This window comes from Notechis scutatus, chromosome 14 (assembly GCF_049901735.1).
Source record: "Notechis scutatus isolate UNSWTSFEM ecotype Mainland chromosome 14, rNotScu1.2, whole genome shotgun sequence".
Classification (NCBI taxonomy): domain Eukaryota; kingdom Metazoa; phylum Chordata; class Lepidosauria; order Squamata; family Elapidae; genus Notechis; species Notechis scutatus.
In genome coordinates, this window is record NC_142022.1 from 5,357,410 (window position 1) to 5,380,512 (window position 23,103).

At 44.2% G+C, this 23,103-nt stretch overlaps 1 protein-coding gene across 5 annotated transcripts; it reads right to left on the reverse strand.

The window, feature by feature from the left end:
* Positions 1-1,660: 1,660 nt before the first annotated feature.
* Positions 1,661-21,204, reverse strand: DPF2 (double PHD fingers 2). 5 transcript variants are annotated; one of them, XM_026690250.2, is made up of 12 exons: positions 21,029-21,204; positions 17,603-17,763; positions 17,093-17,200; positions 16,175-16,338; positions 12,594-12,686; positions 11,470-11,548; positions 10,398-10,439; positions 6,557-6,694; positions 5,680-5,808; positions 5,408-5,520; positions 4,564-4,645; positions 1,661-2,186 (listed from the first exon to the last, which is right to left on the reverse strand). In XM_026690250.2, the coding sequence occupies exons 1-12, from the start codon at positions 21,058-21,060 to the stop codon at positions 2,110-2,112; spliced, it is 1,218 nt and encodes a 405-aa protein (XP_026546035.1). In that variant the 5' UTR covers positions 21,061-21,204; the 3' UTR covers positions 1,661-2,109. The 5 variants fall into 5 exon arrangements, with proteins under 5 accessions (XP_026546035.1, XP_087799686.1, XP_026546030.1 ...); XM_087943560.1 differs by having other exon boundaries at positions 20,872-21,077; XM_026690245.2 differs by lacking the exon at positions 10,398-10,439.
* Between the last annotated feature and the right edge of the window lie 1,899 nt (positions 21,205-23,103).

Below are 23,103 nucleotides of genomic sequence, written 5' to 3' on the forward strand. Positions count from 1 at the left end.
GGAGAGAGAGAGAGAGAGAGAGAGAGAAAGAGGGAGGGAGGGAGGGAGAGAGAGAGAGAGAGAAAGAGAGAGAGAGAGAGAGGGAGGGAGAGAGAGAGAAAGGGAGGGAGGGAAAGAGAGAGAGAGGAGGAGAGGGAGGGAGAGAGAGAGAGAGAGAGAGAGGAGAGGGAGGGAGGGAGGGAGGAGAGGGAGGGAGGGGGAGGGAGAGAGAGAGAGAGAGAGAGAGAGAGAGAGAGAGAGAGAGAGAGGATCCCATTTGCTTTGGCAGTCCCGAATCTCCCCTCGCTTTCGGCAAAGATGGATGAAGAGAAGCCTTTGGAGAAGACGCGGAAGGATGCGTGTGAAAGGGAATGTCGGAGGTAGGTTTTAAAGACAATCTTAGAAAAATCAGGCACATTACAAGTAGAATATTACACAAAAACCCTATTCCAGAAAAAGGCCTCTCCTTCTGCAAGTGGGATCTTGCAGAAAACCTTGCCACTGGAGGGGAGGGAGGAAAAGGAACAGGGATTCAAGGTTTTTTGTTTGTTTGTTTTTAAAAAAGCATCACGTGTTAGCAAGACCAAATCCACAAATTGGGGCCAAGGAGGGAGGGGGAAAAATTGAAAGAAAAAGTGGGTTTGTTCCTGTAAGAGAAGTTCAGTACCCGAATCCCATCGGACTAGGAAGCAGTAGAGTTGGAAGAAATAGCGTGTGGAAGGGACATGGCTCACTCTAGGCCCTGCCTCTGGTGTGATGGAGACTCAAAATAGATTTTAAAGCAGCTTATTTGAGTAAGTACAAAGCTTTAGGGGAGGGGTGTCCAACCTCGACAACGTTTAAGACTTGTGGACTTCAATTCCCACAGTTCCCCAGCCACCCAAGACTTAAGGACTTCCAATTCCCAGAATTCCCCAGCTAGCTAAAACTTGTGGACTTCTGGCTGAGAATTCTGGGAGTTGAAGTCCACAGGTCTTAAAATTGCCAAGATTGGGCACCCTTGCTTTAGGGTCAGCATCCACTCAAAAGTTGCCTAACACTAGACAACCTTGAGTTTCTTTTCCGAAAACAACCACCCTCGAAGTCTTCCATACAACTTATACATCCCGGCAGACTCCCCGAATGAAGGGAGAGATAAATACCAGTGCGTTAAAAAGCCTGATGGAGCTTTAAATGCTCACACACACACACCGACACACACCTATGGACCTCTCAAGGAAGAAAGCATCTTGAAGTCCACCGTCCCATGGACCGACGCATGTGGGATTGGTACCCAAGCCCCACACTTTAGGAATTCGGTTAATGGAGAGGAGAAAGTGATGGATACGCTCTCTTCCCCGGATCTAAACCGAGCAAGATTTTCCTAAGTCATCCAAGACATGGCCCCGATTTGGCAAAGTCCGAGATGATCGTTTTGAATGGGGCAAACTGAGTTACTTTGCTGTCGTGCTTGCTTGTACCAAGCCTGGAAGATGCCTTTGATTTGGGTTTCCATGCCACCCACGATCCTCTCAAAGGCTACTGTGGTGCCACTTTTGAACCATGTTAGGGAGTGAGATAAAGGTTTCTAACAGGGACGAAGGAACAAGTGGAGTTTAGAAGATTTGGAGTCATGGGATGCCCAGACCACTGCAATGGGGCTGAACAGAGGGAAGCGGATGGAAAACATTAGTAAAAACCATTCAATAGGTTGTCTTTCTTTCTTGCTTGCTTCCAGTCTCGCTCATACAGAGCCCTTAAGCTGGGGTGTCAGTCCAAAACCTTGTTAGTGAGGAAAGAAGGAGCATTCAGGGAGCTCCTCAGCCCATCATGGATGCTGGATTATTATTATTATTATTATTGAGAAGAGTCTCAAAATACTCAGGTGAAAGTTACGGGCAAGGGATTTTAAGCCCCAACTGCCAGGGAGGAGGCAGGAGGAATGACAGAAGGAGAGACAGTGAGGCAGCGGTGTGTGTGTGTGTGTGTGTGTGTATGAGAGTGTGTGTCTGCGTGGTGTGCGTGCGGATGTGTGATCCAACCAATACGGGAGACACTGACCCAAAGTGGGAGGCGGCAGCAGGAGGAAGATTAAAGCCCCCAGAGAAAGACTGGACAAGCGAAGGTTCTCTTCCAAGGCTGGAAAAGCCATCAGGAGGAGTTCTGGTTCTGGAAGATCGAGGCTTTCTCCTTCAGCAAATCCAGGCAGAGGTGGCAGCTCCAGCTCCCTGCGGGAAGAAAAGCATTTTCGTTATTCAAGCCATCGATAGCAAGAACTGATGTCCTTTGACTGACGGCCGTAATTGAGCCCAAAATTTCTGCTAAGAAACCTGTCAAGCAGGTTTGGCCCCGTTTGGCCCCCTTCCTTGCCAGGGTTGTTAAATGAATCTCTGCAGGCGTTAAGTTGCGTGGTTCTTAAGTGAATCTGGCTTCCCCCCATGGACTTTTTGTTCGTCAGAAGGTCGCAAAAGGGGAGCACGTGACCCCCCGGGACACTGTGATCGTCATAAATGTGAGTCAGTTGTCAAGCGTTCAAATATAACGCATGCGACCACGGGGGGTGTTGCAACGGTCGCGTGAACAAAGTCACAATTTTCAATGCCGTTGTTTACTTTGAGTGGCGCACCAAACGAACGGTTGTAAGTCAAGGACGACCTCTGACTGTGACTCAGTCCCTTTCTTTGCTTCTTCCCATTCCTTTTAGGATTCTCAGATCAGAGGGGAAGTTTATGGGTGGTAAATCATAGAGTCCCAGGCCTGGAAGGGACCTTGGAGGTCTTCTAGTCCAACCCGCTACCCCAGACAGGAGTCCTGGGACCATCCCAGACAAACCCAGTCTCTTCTTGAAAATCTCCAGGGATGGAGCGCCCACAATTCCAAGAGGGAAGCTCTTCCAGGGATTAATTGTGCTCACTGTCAGGAAATAGGGGCCAGCGGTCCAACGTCAGCTGGTTTGGGACTCTCTGGAGAGGAGCAAATCATTACTGCCAGGTTGGCATCGATAGGTCAAATTCTCGGGCAGAGGTCGTTACCTCCCCCAACTAATGTTTAACGGGAGGTGCAAAGATTAATTCCAGGAACTTCTAAACAGGATGATGCATTGGCTCGCATCCTGTGGGCCCAGGCGATGGAGCCAGGGTGGTTCTGGGAGTCACCTCCTCGCTCTAAGACGAGTTGCAGCTGGAGTGGAGACACAGAGCGAGAGAGACTTTCCTCTGCGTCTCTAATTTAACTGGAGCTGTCACGGCCCTGAGGGTGACTCGTGGTTCCCTTGTCAAGTGATGTAAAAATGAACGCACGGTTTGAAATCAACACGAGCTGAAAGGATCCTCCCAAACCCCTGAGTCAGCTCCTGCTCTGGGAACAAGCCACCATTTTGCCTCGTCATGATACAGGAAGGATTGGCATTTTTAAAAAAGATGGCAGCCTGGGATGCGTGTGTATTCGCACATACATATATGCTAATTTTGAACTTACTTCCTTCTCCTTCCTTCCCTTTTTCAATTCCTTCTTTCCTTCCTTTTTAAACTCCTTCCTTCCTTCCTTTCAATTCCTTCCTTCCTTTTTAAAATTCCTCCCTCCCTCCCTGTTCTGACCCAACCGGGTTTCCAAATAGCAAACACAGACAAAGGCAGCAGCCCCCACTTTTTAAGGTTTAATAACAATTCTGTCCTGAAGGCTGCTTTCCATTAATTAGCTCCGACAAGAAAGAGCCTTGCCTAGCTGTTTGTCAATGATGCCAAAAACTCAAGAGATAAGAACTAATTTATGAGATTCTCCAAACACAAATGAAGATGTCCACAAGTTGAGCTTCAGAGCTTCAGCTGCTTTGCCGTCTGCAAAGAACGCTTTTCCAAACCTGGCTTTTATCCTCTTGAGGGAGGGGCCATTACCTTGCAGCCTTACTCCCGAGTCGCCTGTGCTGCTGTAACTGCTCTCTCCTACGATCAATCCTGCACGCACGCACACTTGGCACAGGCTCCTCGGGAACCTCCCCATCACTGCTGCCAGCCCCCACATTCTCTGAAGGCAGCAGTCCAGTCCCTGATGGTCCTGGCCCCTCACCTGAGTCCTCGCTCTCCTCAGCCACCTGCACCTGCTGCCAGCTAACCACAACACTCCCTCCCCTGCTTTCATTCTATGTTAATCTATACGCTGCCATTCCTCCAATAGGATGACCCTGGGCAGCTTGAAGCCTCATGAGGTTTCATGACAGAAGGCCAAAAATCTTGTAAGTTGGAGTCTAAACCAAGATTTAGAGGTTTCAAAATGCTATTTGTTACGTAACATTTGGGTGCTGGTCATTTCATCTTGGAGCATCACAGGTACGGAGACCCTTAATGGAACAGGTTTCTAACCTGCAAGGTAACTTCCGCATTTTGATTTTAAAAAGGGAATGAGCCACAGTAGTGGCCCATATGCTGGGGTCTTCCTGATGAGCTGGACCACCAATTTCAGGGCAGCCAAGGGAAAGGAAGGAAGCAAGATCAAAAGGAAGGCAGGAGGCTGCCCAAGAATTCTGGGCTGCCCAGCCCTTCACAACTCCAAAACCTTGCCCAGGTGAAAGGTGGGGGAGCACAAGAAGGGGAACGGAATAGAACTCACCTTCTGGGGGTTCTGACATAGGTGGGGTGAGGCAGTACATGTGATAACCACGGTCACAATCGTCACAGAACAGCAGCTGGTCCTGAAGAAGATGGGGAGGGAGAAACCATGAAGAATACTGCTCAACTCCCCCTCCTTTTGGACTGGAGAAAACAACATCTAGAGGACTTTACTCTCCTTTCTTTTTATGAATCCCCAAAATGTGACATTTCCCATCATGCAAAAGACTCCATATTTGAAAGGCTCCCCAGAATGGTCAGGCCAGGTGAGTTTGGAAGAACCTGTTTTGAGTCCCCACCCACCCACCCACCCACCCCACAATCAAAAAGCTCCAAGTAACTGATATACTTAGACCCTGGCCAAATTCACAGCACAATTCTTCACCTAGCAGCAAATTACGCAGCTGCACTCCCCCAAGATCCTAAGCTGGGTTCATTTTTAGCAGCCCAGCACGATGCAGCGTGAATCTAGCCACTCGATTTATGATTCAACGTACAACCAAAAAAAACACCAAAAATGAGTTCTCAACAATTAGAGGGGGCTGTATGAACACCCACCCCCATTCAGGACACACATTTTGAAACAGGGTGCAAACGATATAATCCAGGTTTTGTGATTCAAACTCAGGTCTAATCTTGGTTTCTAAGAGGATCCACCTCAAGAAGCAGGCTTCAAAGGATCCAGGATCAGAGGTGGGCAGGGGGAGAGGTCAAGCCTGAAGGAGAGGAAGCGGGGAGGGGGTTGTCCCCAAAAGGAAGAAGAAGGCAGGACTAAGGAGAGCCTTTCCAATCTGAAGCAGACCAGCCTTTCGGGGCAGGACGGGAGAGGGGAAAAGCACACTCACGTCGTTCTCCGAGGTGCCGCAGATGTTACAGCACTTGCATTCAATACACTGCCAGCGGTAGGTCTTCACGGCAGCCATCATGACTGGGGTGAACTGCAAGCAAGATGGGTGCCCTAAAGAGGCGAGAGAGGGAGACAAACAGCACTAAGACGTACCCACCTTGCCCTAGGAAAGGCGGGTGAGCTACCTGGCAGGTGGGCAGCTAAGGCAAAAGAGTCCTTCTCTCAGGGGTACACCCAAGGGGGGGAGAGGGCTCCCATCAGATCGCGTACCTGATCGCCCACAGTCCGAGCACGAAACCAGCTCTTCGGGTTGCCCTGTCTTCTTGTTGATCTTCGAGTCTCCCAGACAAAAGTCGCAGTAATTGTTGGGCAGGGCCAAACCATCGGGACCCTTCTTGGCTATGGGGTGGGGAGGAAGGGGTTTGTCTTTCAAAGCACAGCAGAGGCTTGTCCTGTTTAGCAGCCCAGCTAAAAAACCCCGAGACACACATACACTCCAAAATGGTAAATTCCTGCACAGAAAACTTTGGGCAGCAAAACTGAGAGATCAGAAGCATAACTTGGGCCCAGCAAGTTTGCTAACACATATACTCATTGCCAAGTTATTTCTCCCACCCCCCCACTAACCTCAGAGGGTCACCTTGGTGTGGTTGCCTCCTGCCACCACTTAGGTTTCAAAACCACTGGAGCAGAGCCCATTTCTAACCGCGGTTGGTAATTGGTAGCCTGTCAATTCTCATTGTTGGAGGGGCGCCTCAGGCACCATGATCTTCTCTGAAAATGGAAGGGCGAGGGAGAAACTCCCCCTCACTCGTGAAGGTTCCCACTGATCAGTGGAGTTGGGCAACAGAGCTGGAGCTCTTTCAGACTCCGGCCACCGCAGGTGATTCCAAACAAGAGACCCAGTGAGGAGTTGGGGAAGGAGAGAGTGGATGCGATGAATGCCAAAGTGGACAAATGCGACCTGACAGCAAGACTGTTCCATGACCTCCATTATGCAGGGACCAGCAGGGCCAAACAAAGGTTCTTCTGCCTTCGGTTCTCAGGGATCAGGCTGAACGGGAGCAGAGAAAACTGGCCCTGGGACTCACCCCACCCCCGACTCAAAACAAGTCAAAGGGAGGGGCAGAAGCTCCCTCCCACCTACTTTTCTGCTCCTCTGATCTCTGTGAGACGGGCGTGGGGGGCTGAGAGTCCTCCTTGTCCTCCCCTTCTTCTTCCGCCAGGTGACAGTGAGCGTAGTGGTAGCTCAGGCCGGGACGATTCTTGTAGCGTTTCCCGCAGACTGAACAGGAAAGAGCCAGAAGGAAACCGCTGAGAGCCACGCCGGCTGTAAAAGAGCCCCCTCCCACATCCCTCCTCAGTAAAACCCACCAGTGGGCTAGTCCTCGCTCAAAAGCCACCCCGAAGCACTTTGCCTGCTTCCTCAAACAGGTAGTCCTCAATTTCTAACCGGTCACTTAATGACGGTTCAAAGCTATGAGAGGCCTCCCCAGAGCTACTTATGACCTGTTTTTGGAGTTATGGCAGCTGCACACCCCAACCTGAAGTCACGTGATTATATTTTGGGCCCTTGGCAACCAGCCCACTTTTGCAGCGTCCTGCGGTCACGCAAGTGCAATGGTGAATTATTATTTTTTGCTGGTTTTCAGCGTTTTCTTCTGGTTTCCACCCCATTGGGGAAAATTGATTCACTTAACGACTGCTGCATTTGCTTAATGACTGTTGTTACAAAGGATCATAACTTTGAATCCAGTCACCTGATGCTTCAAATGACGGCTGCAATGACTTAGCGGGACAGTACTTCCAGGCTCAATTATGGTTGTAAGTTGAGGACTACTTGCACAGAAGTGGGAGGGGTGCCTATAGTGGCACAGAGCTGGTCGCAGGGTGGGAGGTATTCTCTCTTCCCACAGAGCAGAACCTGATTCCTTCAGCTACACCCACGTTCTGCCTGTAACCTTGTTCTAGGGGACTCGGCGAAATCCCAAGGCAACTCATTCAGGGCCACAAGCACAATAGTTATTTGTCACCGTAATGGAATGACCAACACCGCATACCCCAACCCAGCATGGCAAACAATCCATAAAGTGCATGCAGACAAAACGGATGGTGAAATTCAATCCTCCGGTTTTCATGAAACAGAGGACTGAAATTCTACAGATGTTATCTGATGTCCAAAAAGCAAAGGTTAAGGATATTCAATGGACAGCAAAGACGTTTTTCTGCCCTTCCACATGTGCAGGATAACGTGTCTTGAAAAAAAAAAATCACGTTTACGCAAGACTCCACCTTTTACGCAGTTCCTCCCAAATCCCAGGTATGACCCCGACTTTGCCACCTCCCCTCCCAAATCCAGCCTTCCCTGTAAGTTCTTTTTGCATAAATATCCCTATTCTACACTTTATTATAATTAAGCCTACATCCCTGTTAGACTTCTCATAATTAAAAGACTTGCACCGTTTTTTAAAAAAAACTTACCCAGATTCTATTTTTTGTTCTCTTCCTCATGCCAAATTTGGGCTCATGTGGTGCTTGGAACACGAAGCCACCCCCTGTACTTCTGTGCAACCTTGTGCTTTCTAATTTACATCATTTCTGTCAGATTAAGCCCGGCCTAGTAAATTAGCTCGCAAAACCTATACGTGCATTTTAGCGTTAACTGAGATTTCCATGCCAGCAACAGGAAAAAAAAATCCACTCTTCTGTACCCAGCATGGACTCTTCAGGTAAGAAAAAAGCATGGCATAAAACATAACCACTCTTTGACTCTGATTATAAAAGGAAAGGTGGGTGTTAGTGGAAACATGGAATTCTGGGATTAAGAGATTAGGAATATGCCTGCCCCATAGTGCTGAATTACAGCTCTCAGCATCCACCATCAAGGCCATCCAAGTTAGTTAGCAACATCATTGAGTCCACAACCATCTATAGCAAGGCTCTCCAAATTTGGCAATTTTAACTCTTGCGGATTACAACTCCCAGGCAGCCATGCTGGCTGGGGAATTCTGGGAGTTGAACTCCACAAGTGTTAGTGGGCTTGCCAAGTTTGGAGACCATCTACAGAAAAGAGGCCCGGGCTACATTTTAGCTGCTCTTTTCTTCCCTTGACAGAAATGTACCTTCCCCATTGCTTACTGCCTTTCTCTGAAAAATATTGGAAGGAAGAAGACCTGATAGAACTAGCTTTAGAATGTGCCTGGAACATATTCAGGGGCCAGGGAAGCAGAACAAGTAATCCATCACCTTCTCCGTGGCTCAAATTAATCCACCAAACAATACGTCCTAAATCTGGAGACAGCTCAGGCCAGAAACAAGAAAACAGACCATATTTAGAAGGAAGCAGCAGAGCTCCTGGTGGAAAGGAGGTGGTGGATAAAAAGGAACAAATCCTTTCCAAATCCTTTGAGCTATGTAGGTCTCACAACTTGGGGGTGTTTCGGTATGGATGATGTGTGTGCACACACATGAATGTGTGCGTGTGGGTATGTGTGTTTGTCCAGCAACTGGAAATCTAATTTGCCAAGGAGAAAAAAAAATCACAGCTCTCTTACGGATTGTGTAAATCCAGCTGATTATGTAAGGAACCTGAGCTAGCGGGCCCTGCTCTATGCAGCTACTAGTCAGCAACCAATTCAGGCTTAGAACTGTCTTTGTCGGGGAGAAAATCAGCAGGACTAGTTATACGGGTAGCCCTCGACCTACAACAGTTCATTTAGGGACTGTTCGAAGTTACAACGGCACTGGAGAAGGTGACTTACGGCCGTTTTTCACACTTACAACCCTTGCAGAATCCCCACAGTCACCTGATCAAAATTTGGACGCTTGGTAACTGGTTCGTATTTGTGGCGGTTGCAGTGTCCTGGGGTCACGTGATCCCCTTTGGCGACCTTCTGACAAGCAAAGTCAATGGGGGAGCCACATTCACTGGTTATTAACTTAACTGTTAACAGCTGTGGCGAGAAAAGACGTAAAATGGGGGAAAACTCACTCGGCAATATAAATTTTGGGCTCAGTTGTAGTCGTAGGTTGAGGACTACCTGTATTCCCAACAGCCTGCCAGAATTGAGCCCCTCCGTTTTTGCTGAGAGCCCCGAGAGATCCAACAGATTATCTAGGATCACCTGGGCTGCTGAGAGAGAAAAGTACTGTCCAGCAAATAGCTCAGAGGTCACCTAATGAAGGGAATGAAGACCGAAGACTCAGGCTTTGGGCTATTATTAACAGAATTTACAAAACCTGAAGACCTTTTGCCCTGTTCCTGTGCTAACAAATCTTCTCAGCTGGAGAAGGCAAAGTCCCAACTCAGGTGCTCCCCCACTCCACCCCCCATTCCATGGGGCATGGGCCCAGCAGGCTGGAAGAAACAACAATCTTCTCTCTCAATGCCAATTAAGATAATTGGTATATTAAACAGGATTTACAGATTCTAGCAACGATGAAAGTAAATGCAAGCTCTTGCCACTTCCAACATCTGGCAGAGCAGATCTGGAAATGCAGCTGGTCAGAATGACGTTGGGGGTTTGCCACGGCCAGTTTATGCTCCACCACAGTGTTTCTCAAGACCTGTGAACTTCAACTCCCAGAATTCCCCAGAAACCATTTTTTTCCCCCTTTGGCCTCAACTTTGCAAAGCTTGACTCTCTCTCAAATCCGTCCTCCTCTAGACGGAAATGTCGAATTCTCAATTCAACATTCACCACACTTCAAAAGAATTTGTATCTTTCTCAAACGCACAATTCATGCACAAATGCATGTTTCCTAAACCCATCCACCCCCCTCAATATGTCACATACATAAAACCAAAGTAGGTATCATCGGAAGGGAGGGATTTTTTGGCACTCTGCAGGAGAAGACCCAAGATTGTTTGTTTGTTTTTTAAAGGGGGAAAAAAAGTGGGGGGTTGGAAAAGAGTTTTTTAAAAACGAACATTTCAGAAGAACAAGGTCAGGAGGAAATTAAACAGTAAGACAGAAAGAATGGAATACCTCGGTCAGGAGGTTTCGAGGTATGCTTTTGTTTGTAACTATCTGAAACACAGAAAGAGAATGAGAGAAAGGTGAAGGCAGTCTGTAAGGTCACGCACATAACATGCACACAAGTCAGCTATACAGAGCGATTAAAAAGGAGGAGAGAAAAATAAAAAGTCACCGGTGTTATTTCAAATTAAGAGGGGCAGTATAAAATTCTTACAGGAGAGTAAAGGAAGAGAGAAAGAAAAGAAATCTCAGGAACTCATGATTTGCCCTTTGGAAAGGTCTTGCCAATCGCCTTTCACTCCCAATTTTTCCATGAATCACCAAGGTTTCACGGGCATTTTTTTTTCTTTTTCTTTTTGCAAATCGGTGTGCAGGGAACAGGCCAAAGATCAAACAGTTGTGAAATGTGGAGCCAAAGGAGACACTGTCTATCATAACTCTGGGGTCTGCATGTGAGGTGCAATAAGATACAAATAAAGACTAGCAACAAACACAAAAAAGAAGCCCAGAGTAAGACAGCTTCTCTTCCCTTTGCTGTGTGTGTGTGTGCGTGCATGAAATTCAATCCCGGGATCTGCCAGAAGAAATAGGTTAGAACTTTTCCCAGAATCCCACTGGTGGGATGCACAGCCAAGACCCCACCCACCCACTCAGAATGCCAAGTGAATCTGTTTCCCAGATGCTCTCTTAAGGAAGCCAATTTTAGGCAGCAGAGAAGTGGCCAATGCTGCAGCATGTCTCTGTGTCTCACTTAACGCCTCATCGGGCAAAACTGAAAAAAACTCTTCATCAGGCAAAATTGCCATTTTTTTTTGAACTTGGATAAATAACTGTTACTCCCCTTCACGTTGTGTGATAAATGATGTATTTTCAGCTCACCCCAAACAGCTCTCAGCCCAGAGCAAGATTAACGGGGGAGGGCAAGTAAAAGGAGGTACGAGTAGCCAGCCTGTGGCACATCTTCCCAAGAGACCCCAATCAGAGCAATCGCACGCAATCCCATCCTAACACCAGGAGCTATTCCTGGCTTATACACCAGTAAAATCGAGAAGCTGTTTACTATAAACTGGCTTGTACTCACTGTCACATGCATAAGGTTTGTCCCTGTCTTCCAAAATGGCAGCATCCAGTTTTTTCCGAGCGCTCCCAACTCCTTTACCCTATAAGGAAATTTTAAAAAAATGGAAGGCGGGTGAAGAGTATGCTTTCTTTCTGCGTTTGGAGGAAAAAGTAAAATCCAAGATGGAACCATATTCCACTGAATTGTACTGAATCTGATTTGTGGTCCGTTCCTTTACTTTACTTTACTTAGGGCAGAGTTGCCAGTCCCAATTAGCATTAAGCGAGGACTACTTGCATGTTGGTGGTTAGTTCTGCTAATCACACTAAGAAAATACGTAGACCAAGGCTGCCACCCAGTGAAAGATGTTTGTAACAATCTTAAAATGAGTATTTATTTATTTCTCTAAACCACTTTAAGATTTTTTCAGATGGCAGGTAACAATAATTTGGATTAACCAAGACTCTCAGAATTTGATTTTTATATGCTCAGAGTAACGCCTGCACCAAGCTAATGGCTTCTACTCAAAAAACCTGCCTTCTCAGCATCTTTGGGACACCAGGTATCTCCTAAAACCCTAGTAAGATCACATCTGGAATACTGCAACCAATTTTGGTCACCATACTACAAAAAAGATGTCGAGACTTTGGAAAAAGTTCAGAGAAGAGTAACTAAGATGATCAAAGGCAGATTAAAATATATGAAGAATGGCTGCAGGATTTGGGTTTGGTCACTCTGTAGAAAAGAAGGACTAGGGGGGACATGATAGTAGTATTTCAGTATTTGAGGGGTTGCCACAAAGAAGAGGGGGTCAACTTATTTGCCAAAGCACCAGAGGACAGGATAAGAAAGAATTTTTGGAAACTGATCAAGGAGAGAACAAACTCAGAATTAAAGAGAAACTTCCTGACAGTCAGGACAATTAAGCAGTGGAACAGCTTGCCACCAGAAGTTGTGGGTGCTTCACCACTGAAGGTTTTTAAGAAGAGACTGGACAGTCACTTGTCTGAGATGGCATAGGTTCTCCAAGGGTCCAACTCTATTCTATTCTATGCCCAAAATGTTCAGAGGCCCTCCTTACTCCGCATTGCAGAAGCCTATGTAAAATTCAGTGAGCCCACAGAAGTCGAAATGTTACCCCCTACCTTGGCCTTTCCTTTGCCTCGTCGTTTTGGGGTGTCTTCCTCGTAGTCTTCATCATCCAGATCATCCAAGAAGTCATCGGGTTCCAGGATTCGCTGAAAGAAAAAGAAAAGGATGCACAAAGCTGTGAGAAACGGACGTTTGGCTCATCCAAAGGAACATTCCCGTTAAATCACAGCTCTGCGGGTGTTGGGTTCTGTGACAGGCTGGCTGATAAGAAACCCCTCTCTCCTCTCGTTAATGCATTGATAGCTTCGTTGTAAGAACCAGGCAAGTGCAGTTTGCAAGCAGCTCTGCAGGACAAAGGCTAAGAGCAACAATATCCTTGCTCAATCAGCGACCATTTTCAATGCAGGTTCTGAATCCAAAAGCAGATACAGGTAGTCCTAGACTTACAACAGTTTGTTTAGTCACCGTTCAAAGTTACAACGGCACTGAAAAAAGCGACTCGTGGCCATTTTTCAGTTACAACCTTTCCAGCATCCCCATGGTCACGTGATTTGTGTTTAGAGGCTTGACAACTGGTTCATATTTATGACGGTTGCAGTGTCCTGGGGTCACATGATTCCCCCCCCCCCTTTTAATAAAGTTTTATTTGAGTTTTCACACACAAAATACAAGTAAAACACCTTTTTTGAAAATAGCATGGTCCCGGGTTGAACTTCTTTATACAGACACAAAACTCAATTTCATGCTCCTTTTTGTATTCTATTCCATATCTTATACTATTTTACATTTTCTATATAGTTTTTCCCCTCTTTTAATTTTCTCAATTTTATTTTGATTATCTCATCTCAATTCAAATTATTATATTTATACTTTTGTCTGTTCTGTTTCAATTTCATATTATCTTTTCTCATTAAACAAATTTTCTCCTGTAGTTACTAATTGGAGTATGACACCTTTATATCTTTTAATTACATCCATTCAACTCTTATTTAAACTTCAATATATACCTTAAGTTAATGACCTTCAATATAATACATGATACATAACTTCCAATTGAATTCTGCTTGGCACATTCTTATAATACACACTATATTCTTTTAAAAAAAAGATTGTAAATATATGTAATTATAAACCCTCATTCCATTCCAGTTCAGTTCTATCATTAATAATCATTAAAACCATAACATCTTTAACACTTTTCAATTAAATATCATACTTCCTTAAAAACACATATAATCTCCATAATTAATTTTTCCCTTATTTCTCTTCACATATGTTTTATAAATCATTAAATATACCTTTTGTTACATTTATTTATTGACAAGCATTCCACTGAATTACGATAGCTATTTTATCAGACATTTTAATCATACATTGTTTCATATTTTCTAAAATTATTTCTGCTTCTAATATAACCATACTATCTTATGTACCTTTGCAGAATCCCTTTTTCCATTAAGTTTTCACCCATTATCTCTAAATAGGCCCTGTTTCTCTATATTTTGCTTCTGTCCTTTATAACTTCTTTTCCTTTCTTTCTTCCCTCTCATCTTCTCCCTCCCCTTTTTACCCTTGTCTCTCTAGTTCTAATTCTCTCTTCTGCATTTCCCTCTTCTGTTGCTTTCTGATTTTATACTTATTTTTCACTCTATTTTTTTTTTTTTGGAGTTGTTTTTCCCAATCTTAAACTTTCCATTCTCTTTCTCCCCTTTCCTTTTTCCCCCCTATCTAAGATTACTTGTTCATTAAAGATGGCTTCTTCTTTGTCGCAATCTTCTTGTTCTGCAGGCATTTCTTGTTGTTTCTCATAATTCCAAATCTCCATTTCTAAAAACTGAAATACGAAGCCAAAAGAACCTCTCCCTTCTTGTGCATCTTCTTTGTACTTTTTAAGTTCCATTTTCAGTTCTTCTAAAAGTGGAGCCATTTTAAAAAGTTTTAAACAACCACCCGATTGATTTTAGTCATTCAAAACAATAACCAAGAATCCAGAAATCATCAAGTAATCCAGATAGTCCCGAGTTATATCTTATTTCTTTTTCAACTTTCTCTTCCTGGGGTTTTTGTTGCAATATTTCAGTTAGAATGTATCTTTTGGAAGTCTTATTGAGATTTTGCTGTAAGTTCTTTTTTAATTCCAGGCAGTCTCCTCCCTTCCAGATCCTGCCCTTTTATTCTTCCTCTCTCCTTTCCTGTTTTCAAAAGCTTTTAATTATCCAGAAATCTTTATTATCCCTTTGACTTTTTATTTTCAGCATTAAATGCCTATTGATGTCAAAGTGGATTTTTTTCCCAATTTCTTGCTTAAGTCTCTTAGCTGTCAGTATAGGAAAAGGAGAAAACCAAATCTTTTCCCTTCATGATCCCCTTTTGCGACTTTCTGACAAGCGCAGTCAATAGGGACGCCACATTCACTTAACAGCCAAGTTACTATCTTATCAATTGAAGCGATTCATTTAAGAACCGAAGCAAGAAAGCTCGTAAAATGGGGCAAAACTCACTTCACAAACATCTCACTTAACGACAAAAACGTTGGGCTCAATTGTGATCGTAAGTCGAGGACTACCCGTACAGCCTGAATGATAGGACGTAAATAGGATCCAGGATATTGCCATTGCACCACTAGGTTTTTTTTTTTAATCATCTAATAAATGTTTTGTGCTCTCTCTCAAATATATGAATGGAACCAGCGTATTTGTACGCTGTGGTTTTCCTTATTCACCTAGTGGCTCAAATACAGGTAGACCTCAAGTTGTAATAGCACTGAGAAAAGTGACTTGTGACGTGTTTTTCACACTTACCCCCGTCGCAGCATCCCCATGGTCACGAGATCAACGTTCAGATGCTTGGCAACTGACAACGTATTTATGCAACCACCTGACAAGTAAAGCTAACGGGGAAGCCAGATTCACTTTACAATCATGAGAACAACTGAACGACTGCAGTGATTCATTTAACAATCGTGGAAAAAGGGTCGTAAAATGGGGCAAAATTCACTTAACGACAGAAACTTTGGGCCCAATTGCGGTCATACGTCAAGGTCGTAAGTAGGAGAATCCTCGTCCAAGGACTCTATCTCTATATATCTTTTTGCACTGAATTTTAATGATTGGCAGGAGCCAAGGGGAAAGGAATCTAAAAACCAGCTCTGGTTTCTCTATAGGATCCCAGGCAACAGCTCCCAGGAAGGAAGGGAGGGGTGACCCATTTCTAGTCCCTCTCCCCATAGGAGATCCATGTCACTATTCTCAAGGGGAGGAGGCCAGAGAGTGGCTGCTATACAGCCCTCAGCCTGGGAGACAAGAGTCGCCTGACAGGGAGATAGGTAGCATATAAAGTTAATAAATAAAATACAAATGATTTATTCTTGGCAGCTTTGTATTTTACACTTCTTAATTTTACTTTTAATTTTCCTTGCTGGCCAGAGTAAGAGTTAGGTGGTGATAAGAAAGCGGGAAGGGGAAGGGGAGGAAGGAAGGAAAAGAAAGGGAAGAGAGAGAAAGAGAGAAAGAGGGGGAAAGGAAGGAAGAAAGGAAGGAAAAGAAAGAAAGAGAAGAACAATATGTTCTATACACGAGCATCTTTCAAAGGAAAGATGTCTTATTTTACCACAGGCTGCCATTCTCTACACTACCTTCCGGGTGCGGCTATTGGCAACGGGGAACTCGCTGAGGCTGTCTTCGTCGGTACGAGGGTCAGGCAAGCTGCGTTTCTCAAGGGGGTCTGTCCTTAAGAGGGCCTCCAAACTGCTGCCATCTTGAGAGATTAAGCCTTCTTTCTTTAGGGCCTGCTCAGTGTCTGCCAAAAACAGAGATTTCATTGTCTTAATGCCATTAAGACAAAGAATCCAAACTACCAATAAAGGAGAATATTGGTAACTTAGGGTTGAAATGAAGGGTCCTTGGTGTTCTCTGAGCTTGGCTGTTTTCTTGCAGCTCATGATGTTACCTAGTTTGGGTAATGAAAACAACTGGAAGAAAACAACCAAGCTCAGAGAGCACCAAGGACCCCATAGTCCTCTCCTCCTCTCCCTCCCTCCCAGCATTGATGATATTCTCTAGTTGGGTCATGAAATGTCTGCAAGAAAACCACCAAGCTCAGAGAGCACCAAGGACCTCTCAATCTAAACTTCCATTACCTTGGCCAAATGACCTAAGAAAAGTTTGACAGGCACCACAGGCCAATGCAGAAATCTATTAGGTCCTAACACAAGAATGACATGCTCTCTTCTGTCACCTGTAATGTTGGATCTGCACAGAATTCTTACTTGCAACCTGACATTTTTTAAACGTCTGGCTGTCCTGTTGGTCCATTCGTATACAAGTAACAGGATATAAAGGTACTTTTCTGTGGCTGATTTAGAACTACAGAGTTCTCAGGTAGTGTAAGGTAGCCCATCTACCTGTCCAGGTTACCCCGGAATTTGCCTGGACAATTACGAATTCTGTAATGTACGCCTGAACGATCACTTCGGCCAGGTGAAAACTCTTGTTATGATTCCATCTGTAATGATAGAAATTTAAAAACTTTATACAATACAGACGAGGCAAACCTGGTTTAATGGTAGGGAAAGAAAGACTTGGATCCTCTGGAGGATGGGAACGGCGTTTTTTCCGCCAGCGTCGAGCCGGATAAGAATAGAGCTGGCCAGACGCCAAACCTTCCAACAATAGAAAAAGAGGAAATCAAAGTCTGCTTAGTTAGTCAATTTATATATAAAATTGGGGAGAAAGCATATATATATATATATGTGTGTGTGTGTGTGTGTGTGTGTAAAAAACTTATAAAGTTAGGCAAACTTTATGGCAAACTCTTCCTGTTTGGAGTACTGAACACTTCTGGCAGCTCTCTTTGCAGCAAACATTAAGCTGCCCAGAGTTGCCTGATAGCTAGATGGGCAGAATATAAATTTAATAAATTACATTAAAAATATAGCATTTTTAATCTACATCAGCACTAATTCATGCTGAATGAGGCAGGGAAGCTGCTGCCTGAACTTGACATCACGGAATTGATATCCCAGGTAGAGCCCAGGTTTTTGTATGCCATCCTGATGCCCCACCTGGTCCCCTGTGCCGCTTCTCCATCCAAATATAGCAGTTACTCTGCGCCACCCCAGTCTGCGAATCCAGGAATGGTAATCGGACACTCCTTTCGGCACACAGCCGGGCGTTGTAATTGTGGCATTGCTCCATTGCATCCTTGTAATATTGTTCACCAAGGCTAGGACAAAAGATTGGGAAGGACACTGTTAATGAAATGTCTTTCTGCAGTACGAGAATGTGCATTTGGGGGGGGGGGGGTGTTTTAATATAAAGGGACATGTTGGAAGTAAAATTCAGCAAAAAAAAAAATTTTGATTTCATTTCGACATAATTACAATTCAGTTGAATATGGCTGGCCACAGCCCTTCTGTAATTTTCTTCCACATTGAAAAGTACAAACCAGCCCCAGCTTTTGGGAGAATCTGCATTCATCTTTAGGGACTCTGATTGTGTATCCCTGCCTGAATTACATCTTTGGGAGGCCCCGAATGAGTTTGTACGTAACATAAAGCTATTTTTTTAAAAGCATGATTTATTGTTGAAGCTATAAAATCTTGATTCACTCATCATACTTGACTGTAAGTGTATCACATTATTGTTAGTCTGATGATGAATCTGTCTCCATTTAATCCAGGAAACTATAGATGGATGATCTCACTTCCTAAGCATTACAAGAAATCACCCCTAGCAGGATAGATCTTTTGACAGATTGCAAATATTGTATTTCATTCACACAGCTGGTCCTTTGCAGATATTGTCATAATTAAATAGGGAGAGGCTGGTTTGAAATTCAAATTATAAGCATGGATTTAAGCTTTTTTTTTTTTCAGAACAAAAAAAACACCTGTGGAGCTGGTATTGTATACTACAGCTGTCTTTCAATCTAGTAAATTCACTGAAGAAAGAAAATGGCCAATTCTATTCAATAAATCCATTAGCAAAGAGGCTTATGATGGAAACTTCTAAGAGAAAAGAATGCAGAAATATCTAAGAGTACACAGCTTGCATTTTTCCCTTGTTCTTTAAAAATCTGTGGTGCAGCAGCAATGAGGTCTCTCTAATTGAACAGTCCATAATTATAGTAATTTCAATGTTTAAACCTTGCCACACACTAAAAAAGCTGAAGGAGGCTACAGAAAACAATGCAACTTGCTTGAAAGAAAGTAACGTTACAACTTCGCTGTCTGGGGAGGAAACCAAAGAGAGGGAGAGAAAATTAAGTAGTTAAATCAGAATCCTACTAGGTTTACAGTGTTTTATATTCAATCTTGATCATCAGTTATCAACTGAAACAGCTTAAAGAAAAAAAAACCACACAAAAAATGACCTTCCCTCAGTTAGAACCCAAATTTCCTCAATAAATAGCATGGTTCTGTTCAGAAATTTGGGATAACATACAAAGCTCCTGGTTTAACCATCTCTATCTACTGCAATTCTTCACAACATTCAGAAATACCTGAGGACTGTTTTTACAATTCTGCCCAAACCTTCACTAAGTCTAGGATTCTGCCAATTTTGGTTTCTCTCCTTTCTAAGGCCAAAATGCACCTAATGCATCCTTTCAAAAGAATCAACACATCTTTCTATGGTAAGTTTTTATTTTTCTCAAATATTTCCAGTCTACCTTTCTGTTTCATGGGTTAAGAGTTTTTCTATATCCTGCCTTTCTCATTCCAAACAAACTCCTATAAAAAGCAGTGGATGGGATGTTATGATAGTTTGCCTCATAACAGAAAGTATACAAGCAACCCCAATCATCCAATTTGGTCTTTGAAGATGGAATATCAATGCATTATATGTAATTCTCTTTTCTTTCCCTAATCAAGTCAGGAACATTTGAGGGATGTGGGAGATTGAGAAAGCTGTACACAACACAACCTGCAACTTCATAACACTTTTTCATTGGAAAGAAGTTCTCCCAAATCAACTGTAAACTGATATTTCAAATGGAAAGAATGAGCTTGTAAATTTGTACCATTTTATTTTTAAGACAGCTACTTTCATCTCTCTTTCCACCATTATTTTGAGTGGCTGTACAAGTTGCAACTACAGGTAGCCCTCGACTTACAACAATTCATTTAGTGACCATTGTTAAGTTACAACAGCCCTGAAAAAAATAACTTATGAACATTTTTCACACTTAACAACCGTTGCAGCATCCCCATGGTCACGTGGTCAAAATTCAGATGCTTGGCAAACTGATTCATATTTATGACAGTTGCAGTGTCCCAGAGTCATTTGATCCCCTTTTGCAACCTTCTAACAAGCAAAGACAATGGGGAAGCCGGATTCACTTAACAACTGTTACTAATTACCAACTGCAGTGATTCACTTAACGACTGTGTCAAGAAAGGTCATAAAAGGGGGCAAAATTCAATTAAAATCTGTCTCACTTAGCAATGGGCTCCATTTGTGGTCGTAAGTCAAGGACTACCTATACTAAAAACCCCAATAATTATTTTAAAATTTCCTTTTCACCCATACAAAGAGACTCTCCCTTTTCCAAAGGCTGTGCTTTGTCTTCCTCTAAAACTATAGATGCTTTAAAGAACAGGGGGGGAAACCCAGGAAAACTTTTTATTTTCTGATTTTGTGGGGTGCCTAGAAAAGTTTCCATTAAGGATTTTGACCATTTGGGGGAGGGGGGGGGAGTTTATTTTCTCCAAAAAGCGGCCCCAAATTTGATTATTTCCACCCATTATTCTGGTGAAGTTTGCCAGGAAGACAGATAGGTAGCAAGGGCAGGTTTAGGATGATGGGAGTTATGGTCCAGCATAACAGGTTGGGGAACATGCTCCCCAAATCCTAATATCTCAATTTCCCCCTTTTTCTCTCTCTTTTCCTCCCACGCACCCCCCAGTTTTCCTCTCAGAAACCTACTCCTTAAACGCATTATATAAGTATTTAATAAAGGGGATTTTTTTTCTCGCCTCCACAAGTTCCTCTCACCATCTACTGTATGTCATCCAAGCCTTTTTTTGTGGGGGGAATTTACCTGAGCCTCCTCGGAGCTTCATAATTGGGTTTTTTTTTAAAGGTTCCCCCCCTCCTTTTGAAAAACTCCTCCCCATCTTAAAGGCATCTTGTGGTGGCCGGACGGTCTTTTTTACCTCACGTACTTCACTTTTGAAACTTTAAGGTGGGGGACACTTGCTTTCTTGACCCCCCACAAACATACACACATATACACACAGACTCCGTCCGCTTTTTTAAACCCACTTTTTAAAGATATCACTTCAGTCCTAAGCAATGAGCAGAGGAGAAAAAAAGAGATTCAATAGCTAACCCCTCTCCTTCCATTATCCCGTCAGGAACACCCCCGCGGGCGGAATGGACTCTTCCCCAAACCAACCGTCCTGCGCGCACTTCGTCTAAGGTTCGGGTTGTACCATTGCAATCAAAAGGGAGGAAATGGGGGGAGGAAGAGGGACAGTTCCACTCACAGCTTCACCACATTCTGTACCACCGCCGCCATCTTCCCTTCTGCCGCCTGTGGCCGCAAAGCACGCGAGGGCGCATGCGCCGAGTGCCCGTTCGAGCTGACTCCGGCGACCGCTCTCCATGAAACCTCCCGATCAGGTTCGAAGACGGCGCATGCGTACTGGCCCCAACCCGTCCTCACGCTCCAGGAAAGAGAGGCAAAAAAGAGCACCGCTCTTCCCGCGGTGGGAGATGGCAGGCGCAAAGGATGCGCAGGCGCAAAGGAGGCCGTCTATAAAAATTCCATTCACCTGTGTTGCGCATGCGGCACGTCCGCAATCGAGGGCGCATGCGTGGAAAGTTTTGGGGAAATAGAGAATTAAATTTTTGATTTAATATTTTGTAGTATTTAGAGAAACAATAAAAAATAGCCCTCTACTGCCCTTACATATATCTGCCTAGAAAAAAAATAACTAGAAATTTCAAATGGTTTTCTTTTGCAAATACATATTTATAAATAGGTGTAACTCTAAACAAACATATTTATTACTTACATTTAATTGTGAGCTTACAACTACAACTGGGACCAGAATTTCCGTTGCTAAACGAGATTGTTGAGTGAATTGCACCCAATTTTATGATTTTTTTTGCCATGGTTGCTAAGTGAATCACTGCAGTCGTTAAGCGAATCATGAAGTTGTTAAGTGAATCCAGTTTCCCTCCCCCCCCACAATTGATTTTACCTTTCAGAAGTGGCTAGGAAGATCACAAGTGACCCTGGGACACTATAACCGTAATAAACGCAAGCGCCTGAATTTTAAACCACGTGTCTGTAGGGATGCTGTGATGGTCATAAGTATGAGGACTTGTTGCAAGTCACTTATTTAATCCCGTTGTAACTTTGAACGGTCGCTAAATGAACGATTGCAGGTCAAGGACTACCTGTATGCAAATATACATGTATACATACTTATGTTGCAGAATTAGGATCAAACATACCACTGGTTAAAGTTATAGTAGTCTTAAAAGAGAAAATACAGATAGCCACGGTAGCCACCATTTGCACTAAGCAAGCCGCAGGTTTCTACCGCCAGCAAGGCCAATGCTAGTTACGTATGGCTGGCAGTGATGGGAGTTGTAGTCCAACTCTATAAGAGAAGAATTGGGGCGATACGATAGCAGTATTCCAGGACAGGGATGCTGCAGTGGTCGTAAGTGTGAAAACTGGTCCTATAAGGCACTTTTTTCAGTGCTATTGCAACTTCGGTGACTAAACGAACTGTTGTAAGAGACAGACAAGATGGTGGCACAATGCCATATTCAATTAATTCCTCTGTATTTCCTCCTTTTTTTCCAAATCGGTCTCACCGGCAGATTTTTTAGCCCAGGACAATTGCACTTCCATGCATCTTGAACTGTTTGTTCCCGTTGCTGTTTGGCAGGAGGCAGGGAGGCGATTAAATTGCATTTTTACTGCTTTAAGTGGCACTTTCCGCCTCTAAAGCTGGAAAGAACGTTTGGAGCCGGAAGGTGGCAGGCAATTGTCAAAATAAATCCAGTGACCTGCTATAATTACGGTAAGCAGAGCTGTGTGAATTTATGTCAGCAGTTCTCAAAGGGCAGTTTGAGGCTGCCCGGGGGTCTCCGAGACCCTTTAACAGTTTTAACAGATGAACAAAATTGGAAGGGACCTTGTAGGTCATCTAGTCCAGGGTCCCCAACCACCGGTCCGTGGACGGTACCGTCCGCGGAACAACTCCTACCGGGCCGCTGCTGGCGCCGCCATCTTTTTCATGAAAAAGTGCTTCCGGTGAGCTTTTCCAGGTAGAAAGCTCACCGGAAGCACGTTTTCATCAAAAAGATGGCGGCGTCAGCGCTCGGTGAGCTTTTCGGGTAGAAAGCCATTTCTACCGGAAAAGCTCACGACTGTTTCATCAAAAGATGGCGGGCGCTAGCGCTTCGGTGAGCTTTTCCGGTAGAAAGCCATTTCTACCGGAAAGCTCACGAGCTGGCGCCATTTTTGATGAAAACGTGCTCCGTGAGTCACGGAAGCACTTTTTCATCAAAAAGATGGCGGCGCCCAGCTGATGCTGGTACC